This window comes from Phaethon aethereus (genome assembly GCF_964289735.1).
Source record: "Phaethon aethereus genome assembly, chromosome: 1".
Classification (NCBI taxonomy): Eukaryota; Metazoa; Chordata; class Aves; order Phaethontiformes; family Phaethontidae; genus Phaethon; species Phaethon aethereus.
The window spans coordinates 52,167,092-52,183,407 of NC_138575.1; the positions used below are offsets into that span (position 1 = coordinate 52,167,092).

Genomic DNA, 16,316 nt, shown 5'->3' on the forward strand with positions numbered 1-16,316 from the left:
TTCTGTCTTTCCACTTCCATCTGGCAGCTCAAAGAGAGATTCATTCCTCTGGTCTCCTCATGTTTTGCTTTAGGTTATAGGCTTTGTGTAGTAACACCAATGAGTGGCGTAGTGGCATCTGTGTTTCAGCATCCGACTGTTTTCTTCCTCCTCCAGCATTAAAGTTAGAAATGTGTTAAACGATACACAAATGACATTTGCTCTCCCACCAACACGTAAAGAGGCCAAGAGTATATGTATACAGGCTAATGGGAAAAAATGTTCACCACCAATGACCCTGCATTATGTTTCACTGCCATCATGTTTTGGAATCACACCAAATACCTCCTGGATCAGGTAATTTTGTCTTTCTATACTTTTTATGTATTTATTAAAATGTAGTCCTACTGAGCTGATGCGAGCCTCCTTAGCTAGCCTGCAGCTGATGTAAATTTGGATGGCTGCTATAACCTGTTGTGGAGGATGAATTTACTCCGGTGAACTGATTTAACATTTAACACTCAGAAAGGGTCATGATAGCTGCAAGATGGGTTCTGTGTTCTGTAAAGTCCATCCTGCCCACCCCAGGTCTCCTTTGTAGAAGTCAAAAATAGTGTCTTCATGCTAAAGCTAAATCCAAAATATGGGTAGCACTCTGTCCTGGTTTCAGCTGGGATAAGAGTTAATTTTCTTCCTAGTAGCTGGTATAGTGCTATGTTTTGGATTTAGGATGAGAATAATGTTGGTAACAGTTTGATCTTTTAAGTTGTTGCTAAGTAGTTCTTACACTAGTCAAGGACTTCTCAGCTTCTCATGCTCTGCCAGCGAGAAGCTTGGAGGGGGCACAGCCAGGACAGCTGACCCAAACTGGCCAAAGGGATACTCCATATCATATGATGTCATGCTCAGTATATAAACGGGGGGGAATTGGGCAGGATCACCATGGCTCAGGAACCGACTGGGCATTGGTCAGTAGGTGGTGAGCCATTGCATTGTGCATCACTTGTTTTGTATATTATTATTATTGTTATTAATATAATAATATTAATATAATAATATTAATATTCCCTTCCTTTTCTGTCCTATTAAACTGTCTCTATCTCAACCTGTGAATTTTACTTTTTTTTTACAATTTATCTCCCCCATTCCACGGGGGGGTAGGGAGTGAGTGAGCAGCTGTGTGGTACTTAGTTGCTGGCTGGGGTTAAACCACAGCACACACAAGAATTCAAACTCCAGTTAACTTTGATTTCTTCATACTAATATACCCTTCACCTCCGAAACAGTATAAAGTATGAGTGAATTGGAAATGGAGTGAAAATATTCGGCACTGCAGTGGTATGCACAGACTTGCTTTAGGACTAGGTTCCCTAAAGCCAGAAGAGCCCTTTTCAAGCTTCTGCTCTTTTCTGTTGGAGACTCACAGCTCTGGTAGAAGACTTACAGGGTGGTTTTAAGATATTCTCAGGCACAGCTTTCCACCTGTCCCTCTGCTTGCACGGTTTTTACCCACTTTCACATTCTTAATCTGATATCTTGGCATCAAGCACTGGCAAGTGTGGATTTGAGGTAGTAAGTTGGGCTGGCAGCTGCAGCAGCTGAGCAGCTAGGATGCATGCCCTCATCTCCAGGTGAGGGGCAGCTCAGGCAGCTGGAAATTAATAATACCTTAAACTGCTCCAAGCACCATTGTGTGTGCTGAGACAGATGGTCCGAACATTGCCGAGAATGTTTCCTGTGAGGTGCCTGGCACCATTGGTTTGTCCTGAAGGAGGCAAGAATTAAGCACAGGCAAGGCTGCTCTGGGGCAGCGAAACAACCATGATGCTCTTTCTTCAAGACAGAATATTAAATCACGGTCTAGTTCTCTGGCTGCATGAATAGGAAACAAGGTGGAGAGTCCCTGAAAAGAATTATGCATGTGTATCCTATCAAGTCATTTCATTTTGAGGTAGCAAAAGCATTTACCATTACATTATGAGGAAGGAATGGAAGTATGCTGTATAGCTCAAATTATCTTGTCATGCAGTTTGACTTTATTGTATTGGCTGCTACAAAAGCAAAATGCACATGAGTAGTTTATTCACAGCTGAAGCCTTAATGCAGGATTATCTGTGGGAAAACAGATAATATTAACTTCCCCCTCCCTTTTTTTTTTACAGTGGTGGTCGCAAAATTACTACGATTGGTAGGAATTTTAATGTGGTGGACAGTGTGATTATTTCAGATGATCAGAGATCAAACCTCACCGTAAGTCCTAATCTCCTTTACAACACCAAACAGAGGTCTCTTAAGGGATTAGGTTTTATTCCTAAGGTTTTAGGAGGATCTCAGTGTTCTTCAAACACTTGCAGGTACACATCAGTCACCCTACTGAAATAAATAAGACCACTTCTAGGATTATGGTTGCATACATTCTCAGTACAGGATCATGGATACACATAAGCTACTCTCCTGCATAATTCCCTGAGCCTTTTGTCTATACTGTAGAGACTTGCTCCAAATTTGTCCTTGAGCCTCCCCAGCCTCCACATATGGGTCTGTTGGAGGAGGGGGTGACGTACTTCTCTCTGGCTTTGTGTTGAGAACCCAAATGGTGCCACTGCCTCAGCAAGGGGTGGGAGACTGGGGCTGATTTTGGGACGAAAACCTCCGAGGCTGTGAGGAGGTGGGCACCCTGTTGCCTCCTGGGCTTGCCGCACAGAGACCAAAAAACAGCAGCAATACCCCATGGCATAACCAGTGGGGTGACTGTAGCAACTCCCCTCTATCAGGAGTTAAGCTGGGGAGAGCCAATGCCCAGGGGTGCTGGAGAGCTCATCCTGCTTCTCTCTTGTCACCTGCATTGAGGGGAAGGAAGGAGAAATCACTGTCACTATTCCTGTCTCACTGCAGGAAATAGCTGCCAGAGCAGTGTGCAATCAGCCTTAAAGCAGTGTGCAGAGTGTGTGATAAATGTCCTTAAAGGTAGACAGAGGATCAACACAGAAACTTTGCTAGGTGCTCTGCATGCAGCCCTGATCGCAGAGAAGAGGTTTAGGAGATACCTGTGTGAAGTCAGGAAGACGTTAAAATGATTTTGAGTGCCTCTGTTTGTAACTGTACCCACTGTTGAGTACTTAATGACTTACAGCTTTGCTATTGCATTTCTAGGTCTCCAGGTGTCCTGGAAATGAATCTGACTATCATTACTTAACGCCAAGCCTGAGCCATGCAACAGAGGGTAAAGTTGTTGATATGATGTTAAAAGTGGAAACTACCTTTATACCATGTGTCAAATTACATTATCACCCTGACCCAGTGTTCATTAACTACCAGCTACACACTGAGCTGGATCCTGATCTGGAATTAAAAATATATGTAAGTTTGAAAGTAATAAACTGTAATTCCTTATTTAAAATAGTAATTTGTGATAATTTTAGTTCTTACTGTATTTAGTGACTGTTTATTATCTTCAATTTTTTCCCTCCAGAAAGAAAATGACAACTTGAATATTTCTAAAACTGAGGTAGAGGTTTATCTGTCATATATGAATGGTGCACAGACCAAAAAGATATGGTTCAGCATCCAAAATATTACCAAAAAACCAGACCGTAGCACCATACTGTGCAAATTCAAAAGGGAAGGAACAGACAAGATTGACTTTTCTACAGTGAAAGTTTTTGTAAGTAGAATTCCCTTTTGTTGCAGTTTAACAATGCTTGAATGTTTATGTAAATGTAGTAAAACGTAGCATTAATGCTCTGGTCATGAATACTCTTCATAGAGGGAGGAACTGGATGCATTTTTTGTTCTCCTGGTGCTTGGTAGTCCAGTTACCTTCCTCACATCTAAGCATGCCTGCCTAGCTTAAGCACCACTAAGAGTACTAAGTTAATTTACTGTCCGGTTACTGCTGTAGTGTCAGAGGTAGGCTTTGCAGTACAAGCTGAGCTCACTGCTGCTGAGCTCCAGGAAAGCAGTAGCTTGTCAGACCTCTGGCTGCAGCGCAGACATCACCAATAAAACATGACTGGCTCCAGGAGAGCCCCTCATCTTAGGTCTGTAAAAGCAGTCTGCGGCTGCAGTGTGGCCATGAGGAGAAGGATTGTGTCCTCCCATTCACTTTTTCCCACTTCAGTAGATAAAGATCTTGTACAGTGCATAGGGATCACCACTGAGACAGAAGAGAAGGCATTTCTGGATGAAAAAGGCAGTGAAATTCAATGTGCACCCAAATGCTATGAGGAGGCCAAAATGCTGTGAACATATGGCTCAAAGCCAGCCCTAAATATAAGAACATTAGCATGGATATCAAAGCTAAATGTCAGCTTAAGATATTTGCTCCATGAATAAGATGAAGATATGAATTTTTAAAAAAGCAATCATCACCATTTATAAGGGAGAAAAATGATGCCAGACTCTCATTGCAGTCTATGGTGGTATAAAACTGAAATAACTCTATTGACTTCAAGGCATATGGCTCATAGTAAAGATTAACGAAGCTATTCTCAATTTCATATCACTGTTAACTGATCCCCCATCTGTGGATCCTGCCGTCTGAGCCAGTTATGGCATGGAAAAGCCTTTCTGAGATCAGTGTTGCATTTAAATATTAATGTTTCCTTGCAATATCACATGCTCATCCTGCAAGCTTCGTAGGAGTGACTGTCACAGAAAGGTCACCACTTTGCTAAGGCATATCAAATGCAATAGTTATAATGTAACATTTCACTTCTGGTACCTTAAAAATTATTTTTTCCAACATCAAGAAAAATGTAAAAGTAGGAAGTCATCACGTGTGTTTTCTATCTAAATAAATCATCATAGAAGAAGTAGGGCCACTCTGAAGAAAGGATAAGTTGCATTTAAAAGATAGATATGGCCCAAGAATAAATGGAATTCTTGCTTTGGTTTTCAGGAAGAAAGAGGATATTTAGTGTGGGGTCAAAGACAGGATGATCAGTCTGAAAGGAGGTGTTAAAGAAGAAAATACCATTCTTGTGACAGAAGGAAGATTTTGGTAGATCAAGGGCTTCAAGACAGCTGGAACAGGATCATTCCCAACACAGCACTGAGAAAGAACTGGCACATGATATTGTAGGCTTAGTAGGAAAGATTTTAAATAAAACTGTAGAGTGAGGGGAAGTACTGTATGACTGGAGAGCAGCAAATATAAAACGAGTCTTTACAAGAAAAAAACCCCAAACCTAGGCAAATGAGGCTTGCTGGTTTAATCTTAGCTCTATATAAAGATTTACAATGTATTTTGAATGAGGGGCCCATGTAAGACGTGGAGGCAAATGGAAAATGTCAATTTCTTTTTAATAAAAGCAGATTATGCTAGATATCTTTATTTGGTAACATGGGTGATTTCCTCAACAACAAAAAAGTGGTAGATCCCATTACCTGGAAGCCATTCATAATCGCCATTAGCATGGTGATTAACATGGATGCTGTGTATGGGGAGCTGACTCTGGGTAATGTTGATTTTCGTACAGATACTATTTAATATCACTAGTGATTTGAGCACAAAAGTAAGGCATGCACTAATAACATTTACTGGTGACATAAAACTCAGAGGCATCAACAGTCCAGAGGAGTTTTTATAATGTCATGCAGGAAGATTGAAATTAATTTAGGAATAGGAATCGGATTAATTCAAGTGTACCTTATTTAGTCCATGATTCATAAGCAAGATAAAAGATAAGGAAAGAAATGGGGCCACTGAATAGGAAGGTTATGGTGAAGATTAAAGATAATTAAATATGAACGGAAAATTAAATGAATGCTTTGTCTCAATTTTCAATAAATAGGGGTGAGTAACAGAAATTTCTGCTTTAGGAATGCTTTGGTTGGACGTGACAAGTGGAGAAAGTCAGGCATATTAGTCACAGGATGATTAATGTATTTAGCCACCAATGCATTTCAGCCTTGGAAGAGGCAAATGGGATCCTAAGAAGGCTCAGACCAAAAGCACTGTGTATAGGAACTGTGAAAACATATAAACGACCAAGGGAGAAATAACATTTGATGGAAGAAATACATCTGCTTTGTCTTCTGTTCTTTGTAGGCCCAGAAATACGCAGGCTGTGTCCTTCCCCCTGTGGAAGGGCTTGCTCGTGTCCGTGTAGCTGCCATGTGACTATCCAGTTGGCAGTCTCTCTCAGCTGCCCTGGCTGCTCACCTCCTGTGACAAGCCAGTGGTTGAAATCACCAGATCTCTGCCTTCCCTGCAGTAATCCAAAATAATTTCAACCCATCCCTCCTTTTCAATTATCTCAGGGTCATTTCTAACCCTGGCACTCAGTGGTATTCTTTTTCTGTGTCAAAGCGTATTTTTACTTCTAGTCTGTTTATAGGCTTAGCTACCCCTTATTTATGTGTTTTCATAGCCCTCTTTGAGATCCTCCTTTGTGAAATGTCTTCTGCCATAATTATCAGTGGTGAATGCCTCAGTTTGACATCTGGCAGACTGCAGCGCTTCCGTGTATTCTGAAGAATTGATGCCTGTCCTGCCTTTGACGAGACCAGTGACCGTTGGGGGATGTTGTACATGTACTGCATGTTATATTTGTTCTTAAGCGGACGTTCAGGAACAGCCTACATCCTACATAAAGAGGTTGAAACTTCTGCAAAGAAATAGGGAAGAGGGCTGTGGGACAGGCATCTATCAAAAATGTTGCTTCCCTCATTATCATCTTGAGTCTTACCTTGCTTTTCTGCTCAGCAAAGTAACACATCGAGTGCAAGGGAACGTTTTCAACTATTAACATGTGCCTTCCTCCCTTCAAAATGCCAGAACGTCTAGCAACAATTCTGGAGGCCAGATCCTGCCCTTCATTCAAGGGCTCTTGTTTGCAGTGAGCGCAATGACACTGCCAGATTTTTCTCTTGTCACTGCTTTGTTACCCTGCTTAAACATCAAATAGAGTAAAAGTTAGGTTTGTGTTAGTTTACGTATGTTTTCCCGAATTACTGCTGTCTTCCCAATAATCTGGAGAAGCAGGGTCCTTCATGTACCTCAAATACTTTTTTTTTTTTGTACATTAAATGTCATTTTAAGCGCTGATATGATACCTGTCCTTTTTTAACACAGACATTATTTTTCTTCAGGTCAAATTAGGAAATTTTGAGCACGAAGTCAAACCAACATCATCGCACATATATTTGTATGTTCTTATTTTGCTACCTATTGTAGTGGGTGTCATTATAGGTAAGTACAATAATGTGTTTTCAATTTTTGATTTGCTGAAGGGTATAACCATGACACATAAACACACCTAGACACACATACATGTTTGGGACTGTGACAAGCAGTCTGGTGTTTTCCCCTGTTCCCAATAAGAGTGGACAAAGTTAACTCTGGTCTGGTGGTGAAGTCCATCTTGTCAGACTACAGTATGTCATGAGACAGTACTTTTGGCTGTTCTGCTGGGATTACTCACCACCATTTAGTGAGGTAAGCCATACTACTGACATCCTTGTGTCACAACTTGGGTGCTTCTAGCTGTCGGAGATGGGCTTCCCTCCCATCCCTGGGGCAGATGTTCCCTAACAGCTTATCCTTAGGCAGTGTTTGTGGTGTTTCTGCTCAGTCTCATTTAGATCATTCATGAATTTGTAAGTCGTTACTAAGTTGAGGGGGGTAAATAGTTAACCCCTCCTCTTTTTGTCACTCCTTTTTTCTAAATGTTTTGCCCTCGTTATATATTTGATAGATTTCTGTTTATTGTAATAAGTTTGAGGGTTTGTTCTTCTTTTGTTTGTTTGGGTTTCTTTTTAAAAAGTGCTTTACTTTTACAGGTACCGTATCTGGTGCCTTTTCTCTCTCAAAATAAGCTTTAGAGAAATTAACAATTTGGAAGTGGATTTCATGTTCAGAACAACTGGTTCTCCTGTTTAATCAGTGCTACTTTAAGTAGGTTGCTAGTTGTAGAAGCGGTTGTTAGATTCTGTGTCTCACGGTGTGGGTTGTACATAGTAGGGTGTGCTGTACTTTCGAATAAAGTTGGCCTGACAACTCTAAGACCTTGTTACAAGGAATGGTTTTTATTAAACATTGGGTTTAGAACCAGATAACTGGGCCTCATGGCTACTAGTACACTGACAACAGCAGAAACAGTAAGCCTCCAGGAGAGTGCAAGTATATATTAATTTTTCTGTTTCTTAACATGATATTAAAATATGTCTTCTATAGGGGTTATCTGTTCTGCAATTCCTGTACTCAGAATCTTTTTTTTTTTCCTTTTTAGCGGCATTCATAGTTACCAGATACAAATCCAAAGAGTTAACTCGTAAACAGAGTCAGCAACTTGAACTGCTGGAATATGAGATTCGGAAAGAAATACGCGAGGGTAGGTCTAAAGAGCTTTATAGAGCTTAAGTACAATATAATTTCTGAACTAAACTGTCAAGAATCTCACAGTATATAAACATTTTAATTTTATAGCTGTTAGAATATTTTTGTGTTGTATCAGAGTTCCTCTTTAATGTTGGTGTGCACTGCAGGTAGCACTGAGCTAATAGGATTGCATGTAATATTTCCTTCAACAAAAGTGAAAAGAAAATTCATTGGTACGTTCCTGCTTATAAGAGCTTCAGCTAGAAAAACAACCCCCCTTCTCTGAAAACTGTTTTTTAAGGATCATCTACTGGGGCCAAGTTATAATTGCCAAGATGATTTTGTGTCAACTAAATTAACTCTCTGGGTGGGGAGGGGGGTTGCTTTTTCAGGATTTGCTGAACTGCAGATGGATGAATTAGACGTGGTGGATAGTTTTGGAACCGTTCCCTTCCTTGACTACAAACACTTTGCTCTTAGAACTTTCTTTCCAGAGGTAAATATTTACAAGTCTTTCCTTTGTCTGCCCTACCTAATAATGAAAAAGCTAGGAAGGTCAGGATCAAATAACTAAAGTAAATACTACACAGTAATTGCAAACTGTTTTCACAAGAAACTTTTCTTAAATCAAGTATTACCAAAGAACACTTAAGGCTGTACATCTCTCTATTTAACCAAGCCTAAATGCTGTAGGTAAAGCAGCGTTGTTGAATTTTCAAGGGTTGTGTTTGCATCCATTTCTTTTTTGCCCAGCCTCACTAAGCTGCTTTCAGGCCATCCTAAGCAAGCTATAATTTATCCATTGCTTTTTTTGTTCTCATGCTCTCACTTTCCATGCTATAGCTAATTAAAGTAACAGTCAGGCTAGCTAACATGCTAGCTAACATCATGACACTTCCTAATTACACTTGTGGGATGAGGAAATGGCTCTAAGATCGTGCTGACTTTCTACTCCAAGCTGCTGACAGAAATGGTAAGACATTAATTCAAATGAATACAGGTCAAATACTTAAAAATTACATAAGTACCTAAGTGCTGTCCAGTTTAAAGGTGGATATTTTCATTGCTCTTTGGAGTGGTTTGTGCCACTGCATCAGAGGACCAGAGGCCTTCTCCTGAATGTTTTACTTCTCTTGCTATTTTTTAACGTATGTGGCACATTACAACGCTGATAAGTACTTTTGCCACAGTTTTCAAAATCACATCATGATGTTAACCAGTGCTTACTGGCATTTACTAATTGGCAGAAGCTCTGATCTCAGCTGGTGATAGTTTGCTGTGTAACTGGCACCAATGAGTAGAAACCCTTGGTTAGTGCTGTGGTGTTTTAGGTTATAGCTAGTATGTATGCGAATTATCTACTGGTCTTCATGTGTTACCACTGCTGCAGCCCAGTCCTGCAGTCTTACCTCCACACTGCTTCACTTCATTGCTGTGTATGATCCCACTGAAAGCTTATTGTGATAAACACATGTGCAGAACCAGGGCCTTTTTTTGTACAACACCAAATACCAGATACCAAGGCAGCATAATATTTAACGATTACATATGCATAATCTTTGCACACTTTGGGTCCAGTTCTCACACCAAAGGAAACTGGGAATATCTCTTCTGATACTGCTTTCATGCCCCCAGTCTAGTTTGTATAGGGTCACTAGGAAGTTTGAAGAAGATGGCCTGAGGAAACCTTACTTTCTGCATCTCTTTCCTTTCAGTGTGTTTTGTTGCCAGGCATATTAGCATTAAAATAGTTTTTTTATTTTTAGGAATATATATTTTCCTAGTGATAGTCCACTGTAAAAACAGTAACAATCTGTAGAAGCTGTCTGGGTGAAAATGCTTTGCTTTACGCAAATGAAAAGGAAAGAAAAAAAGGCATGAAGTCTGCCACTCTGTTGCATTATGTGAGGACAGAAAGGGAAGGGCTCCTGTTTTGCCTTGGCGAGTCTCTCTTCTCTGCGCATCCTGGAAATTATTCCAACTAGATTTTGTCTCAGTTTGAAATACTGGTACCACGAAGGTAAACTTGCCACTATTAGCTCTGTACAGACTAGAGATGTCAGGCAAGTTATTTAATGTATTGTGTACCAATTTTCCTGCTAAGTACTTATCGTTTACATTGCTGGAGTGTCCAAACATGCCTTGTGCTGTATGAATGTGGTAGGAGAGTGGTGCTCTACTAAACAAATATTACAGATGAACAGAAAAGGCAAGGGGTGGTAGATTGCAACCGAGTGTTGGAAGGGTTGACAGAAGGGTCGAAATGACAAACCACCGCTTCCCTCACTAAACTCATGTGTTTGAATGATGTCCATATTGTACTCTTTCTGCCTTCCAGTGTGTTCAGTGGGCTTTGTCTCATCTAATCTAAGCTGTTTAAACACAGACATCAAATGTGTTTACTGAGCACCTTCTATAGCCAGTGCAGAGAGAGGCAGCTCAAGAAAGTGATTCATCCCGCTTGCTTGAGGCATCTGTCTCAGGATGGGATGAGCTGCTTGAAGAGGGAGTCAGATACCTAAAATTAAGAGTGATGGACCTCATCTTCATTTTGAGCTTCTAGCTTCCCACTGCTTCAATTTTCTATATTTAATCTGGCTTGATAGCTTTTGTTTTGTGCTTAACACTTGTGGGTGTTAAATGTATACTACGTCTATTTTTAAGATACTCCTTGTGTTCAGCCTGATTTTTGCTTTATTTGTTAAATTTGGATTATTATTTCTGTTTTCCCTCAATTTCCCACATTGTTTGGTTTAAGGCTACCATGCTTGTTCCCTATTCACAAGCATTTTAAACCTTTAACATGGTTCTGATCGTTTCACTCTACGTGTTTTATTTGGTAGGTGGTGTTAGGGATGCTGAAGAAGTTCTGAAAAAATGGGAATAGCCAGTGGAGGAAGAATAAGAAGAGGATGGTAGGGAAGAAGAGAACAGGAGGCAAGAGGAAAGGGGGGGATCAGATATGTAGATGAAAAATTAGATGTGAGCCAGCAATGTGCTCTTGCAGCCCAGAAAGTCATCCGTATCCTGGGCTGCATCAAAAGCAGCGTGGCCAGCAGGGTCAATGGAGGTGATTCTGCCCCTTTCCTCTGCTCTGGTGAAGACCCCACCTGGAGTCCTGCATCCAGCTCTGGAGCCCTCAGCACAGGAAAGACATGGACCTGTTGGAGAAGGTCCAGAGGAGGGGCCACAACAACGATCAGAGGGAAGGAACACCTCTCCTGTGAGGACATGCTGAGAGAGTTGGTGGTGTTCAGTCTGGAGAAGGCTCCAGGGATATCTTCTTGCAGCCTTCCAATACTTAAAGGGGGTTTATAAGGAAGGTGGAGAGAGGCTTTTTACCAGGGCCTGTAGTGACAGGACGAGGGGCAATAGTTTTAAACTGAAAGAGGTTAGATTTAGATTGGACCTAAGGAAGAAATTCATGACAATGAGGATGCTAATTGGAACAGGTTGCCCAGAGAAGTTGTGTATGCCCCATCCCTGGAAACATTCCAGGCCAGGTTGGACGAGGCTCTGAGCAACCTGATCTAGTTGAAGATGTTCCTGCTCCTTGCAGCAGGGTTGGACTAGGTGATCTTTGAAGGTCCCTTCCAACCCAAACCATTCTGTCATTCTCTGATTTTATAAGGGAACTAGGAGCTGCCAGCATCACAAATACAGCAGATGACAGTAAATGTTACTAGGATGAATTTGTTGTTCAAGGATGCTGCTTTGGGAACATGCAGCTGTGTTAGGACCTTACAGGCTGTAAGAGTCAGACAAGAGGCATTGGCAAGGTATTTGAGAACTGAGGGCTTCCGTTTGTTGTGAGAGCTTTTGCTACGACCGGGTGTGTGGTGGCACCTGTGCCTCTCTGGAGTCTGACAGCATGGACCTCCTGGAGAGTTCATCAGTGAACATTCATAAAGTGCCTTTAAATGAATGGAGGCAGATGAATTGAAGTGTCACTCTGTTACAGAAACCCCGTATACTAAAGGCTATCATTGCTGCCCAAGAAGGATGCCGGCTGCAGCACGCCTTGCACACCAGCACATTTGCAGATGAGGGTGATAAACAGCTTTTCTTGCGGAGCATTAGTTGGCTGCTGTGCTAGTCAACTTCAGGAGGCTTATAAGAAAGATGGGGACAGAATTTTTAGCAGGGCTTGTTGCGACAGAACAAGGGGTAATGGTTTTAAACTAAAAGAGGGTAGATTCAGACTAGATCGAAGGAAGACATTTTTCCCAATGAGTGTGGTGAAACACTGGCACAGGTTGCCCAGAGAGGTGGTAGATGCCCCATCCCTGGAAATGTTCAAGGTCAGGTTGGACGGGGCTCTGGGCAACCTGATCTAGTTGAAGATGTCTATGCTTATTGCAGGGGGGTTGGACTAGATGATCTTTAAAGGTCCCTTCCACCCCAAAGATTCTATGATTCTAGTACAGCGCAGCAGCATATAGTAACGCACAGAGTAACACTGAAGTCAATAGGGGGTCATCTTTGAGAGTTCATTTTTCAGTGAACCTTGGCAGTGCCTTTGCAGAAGTTACTGTGTAGAGTTTTTATATTGTAGCCACATTAGAAGCCAGCATTTCCGTTGTTTTATTGCAAGGTGTATGCCATCAGGAACATGCTTGGTGTGTTTAACATACATGTGTTAGAAACTTTTGGTATACCTAAGAATGATAAATATCACCTGTCTTGTATTTTAGTCAGGAGGCTTTGCATCCATCTTCAGTGAAGACATGCCACAGGTAAGCTGATGTAGTGTCATATGCCTTAATCAATAAGTATTTTTTCAAGAATGATTGTACTCCTTATCTCAGTGTTGTCCTAGAACACATCAGATTGCATTTTCAATATGTTCCCTTTCCCCCACGTGGAGGGTTACATGGATTTATATATAAAAATAATTTGTTATGTAAGACACTGTTACCTAATGTATATTATGACTTATTTAAATGAAATAAACAGAATCTAGTCATGGGAAACGACAGGCAAACTTAAATATTGGCATTACTTTGTGTATATATGCTTTGCATGTGTGTACTCTGTGTTGCGCACAAACACAAATGCATCTTCGGTAAAATCCTGAGACTCATGAAATAAACACAAAATTCCCAGCAATTTGAATGAGGCCAGGATCTTATCCCATATGTTGCTTGCCATTTTTCTGAGCATTAAGAATCCATCATAGCCAAACTACAGTTTGCTTATTTTTGTTTAACTATTCCAGAGCAGAGACCAAACGAGCAAGGATGAAAGCTTCAACATGTTGCATGCTTTAATTTGTAACAAGAACTTTCTTGTTACTCTCATTCACACCCTTGAAAAGCAGAAAAATTTCTCTGTGAAAGACAGGTATAGTATGATTATGCTTATCATCTTCAAGACAAAGAATTAGCAAGAAAAAGCAACACGGATTGTTACACAAATGTAATTTCTACTTCTTGCAAAACAAGCTTGCATTATTCTGGAGCACTTCTCCATCTCCATCTGCACACACTGAGGAAGAGAAAACATTATCATTAAAACAATCCATTAAAGAGAAATCAGAATGTTTGTACATGTAAACAAAGAGGCAAAGGAGCAGGAAAACTCACTTCAAAACTGTAAACACTTCCTGCAGTTAGATCAACAGCTCTATGGTTTAGAAGTGTTCTGCCATTGAAGCAGGTGTTGCTCTGCAGAATTAAATTTAGAGACACAAATTCTGTGTTTAAAAAATAATCACAAGAGCAGATGGACTTGCATTTTTTATATTTTTGTAGACATCAGTGGACAGTTTCCATGCCTGAGGAGGGAAAACTTAGGATATGAACTGCACTAAAGTGTGTTTCATTTGTTAAAGATGACTGAGAAGAGAAATTCCAAATACTACAGCATTCTTTTTTTTTTCTCTCTTTTTTTATTTTTTCTTACCAGGTGCTTGTTTGCATCCTTCTTGACTATTGCACTACAAACTAAGCTAGTTTATCTAACCCATATTTTGGAAGTGTTGACAAAGGACTTGATGGAGCAATCAAGCAATGTACAGCCTAAGCTCCTGCTCAGACGAACTGAATCTGTGGTGGAAAAATTGCTGACAAACTGGATGTCTGTCTGCCTTTCTGGATTTCTCCGGGTATGTGTACATCTTTTCATTCCATAAGATACGCAAAGAATTTTTTAAACTGATTTCTTCCATAAGAATTGTTAGAGGAATCAGTTTAAAGCATTCAGTCTAACTTCTAACATTGTTAATGCGCACTTAGCTAGTTATCATCAAGGGGATGTAGGAAAAGAGTATGTCTGTAAGCGATGAATATGTCACTTTTTTGGCTAAGATTTGGGTTATTTTGCAACTCTAGCGTATCCTCTTCTCATGTCAGACATTATTTCATCTCCCTGAGATGTACTGTGATCATACTAAAAGGCTGACACACTTGTTAAAATGTAGCTGTAGCTTTCTATGCAAGCTCTTGGAAAGCTACCATGTAATGGAGATTTAAGGAGCACCATCTTTTGGAAAACTGAACTTCTTTCCAAACATTTTAACCTCCAAACAGCATTGCAGATTTCAAGAACTAAATGACTTCAAGTGGAAACAAAACAAGCATGTTCTTTCATTTTACTGTTTATTTTAGCCCACTTGGTAGCATTTTGTTCTTGGTTTCAGTGCTTCGTTATGCTTCCTGTCTCTTTTACCAGTGTGATGATATCGCAGTTGGTATCACTCATATCAGTCCTTGCACTTGCCATTAATTACAGCAGCAGAATTGTTTGAGGCTCATCAGCTTGCACCGGTTTCCTGAAACCCCAGGAGAGAGCCAAGGAACTGTCAGAGATCTGTTCTCAATACACCAAGTCATCTTTACAGAGCTGTGCTAGTGAGATGCCTTAGTCAGGCTGCAGGAATGGTGTCACGTGGAAACAAAGACCCATCCTCCCTTTCTCAGGTGCTTGCCTGAAGCCTGGGGTTCAGGTAGGAGAGGGAAGCCCCAATTTCATTCCCTCTTTCACAGATACACCGGTGTATGTCCCACCACCTTCCTCCCAAGGCTTTTTTTCAGGGGCAACAAGGGGAGACGCCAATTCAAAAGGAAACTAGTTGTTAGCTTGTTTTCTCACAAGACTGAAAAAGGAAGAAATAGCTGAAGTATGCGTGTGAACGCATGCATGTCTCACTCCCCACCTGCTCTTTGGTGGAACTAGGAAGCGTCTGCTGCTGGAGTAGGAGCAGCTTGGCTGTAGTGTGCTTGTGCACAGCAAGGGGCTGTGAGCTATCTTGCCACACACTCCAGCTGTCCCTTGCTATTTGCATGAGCCTTTCACACCAAAAGGCAAAGGGTGGAGGTTAAACAAATAAGTAGATAAATCTGCTCAGAGGGATTGTCTTTTCTAATTGCAAAATAACAAGTTAGTTAAAAGGAAATAACTCAATTTCTTACACTTGATTTTTTCTAGTTATTCATGCCTGTTTAGTGATTACAAAAATAAACATGTTCCTTGTATTTGTTTCACGTCCTAGGAGACAATTGGTGAACCTTTCTATTTGCTAGTGACAACCCTCAATCAGAGGATAAACAAAGGACCTGTTGACGCGATAACTTGCAAAGCCCTGTACACGCTTAACGAAGACTGGCTGCTGTGGCAAGTGTCTGAATTCAAAACAGTGGTATGTTTGCCAGTCTGTGTTCCCTCCAAACACAGACAACCTCAATGTTTCCTCTTTTTCTAGGAAGCTAAGTTAAGGCTCTTAGACACTAAGGTGGCAGTGAAGTACCCAGATAATAAAATTGTTATTGCTGACAAAGTTTCAAAATAGAGTTTAACTAGCTGGTATTTCAGCAATATACATTTCACAAATAGCACTCACTCCTCGCTTCACAGCATGCCTTAATCGCCAAAAGTTAGGTTTAATGAAGTCTCAGGGTATTAAAATTCCTTCTTATTTTAAAGTGTACTACAAAAATATAAACATATGCTTGGAATTTAAACTAAATTACACTTTTCCAAGGAATGAAAGAATGGAATGCAGATGTTTTATTTT

At 40.7% G+C, this 16,316-nt stretch overlaps 1 protein-coding gene across 1 annotated transcript in view; it reads left to right on the plus strand.

Moving 5' to 3' along the window:
* Positions 1-16,316, plus strand: part of PLXNC1 (plexin C1) — a gene marked incomplete at both ends in the record, with an annotated part of 70,733 nt that overhangs the window by 33,860 nt on the left and 20,557 nt on the right. The window contains 11 exons of the mRNA XM_082014028.1: positions 157-336; positions 2,142-2,229; positions 3,133-3,339; positions 3,452-3,643; positions 7,075-7,174; positions 8,214-8,315; positions 8,695-8,798; positions 12,997-13,038; positions 13,521-13,645; positions 14,210-14,408; positions 15,795-15,941. Coding sequence (XP_081870154.1) covers positions 157-336; positions 2,142-2,229; positions 3,133-3,339; positions 3,452-3,643; positions 7,075-7,174; positions 8,214-8,315; positions 8,695-8,798; positions 12,997-13,038; positions 13,521-13,645; positions 14,210-14,408; positions 15,795-15,941 — 1,486 coding nt within the window. The remainder of the gene's footprint in view (positions 1-156; positions 337-2,141; positions 2,230-3,132; positions 3,340-3,451; positions 3,644-7,074; positions 7,175-8,213; positions 8,316-8,694; positions 8,799-12,996; positions 13,039-13,520; positions 13,646-14,209; positions 14,409-15,794; positions 15,942-16,316) is intronic.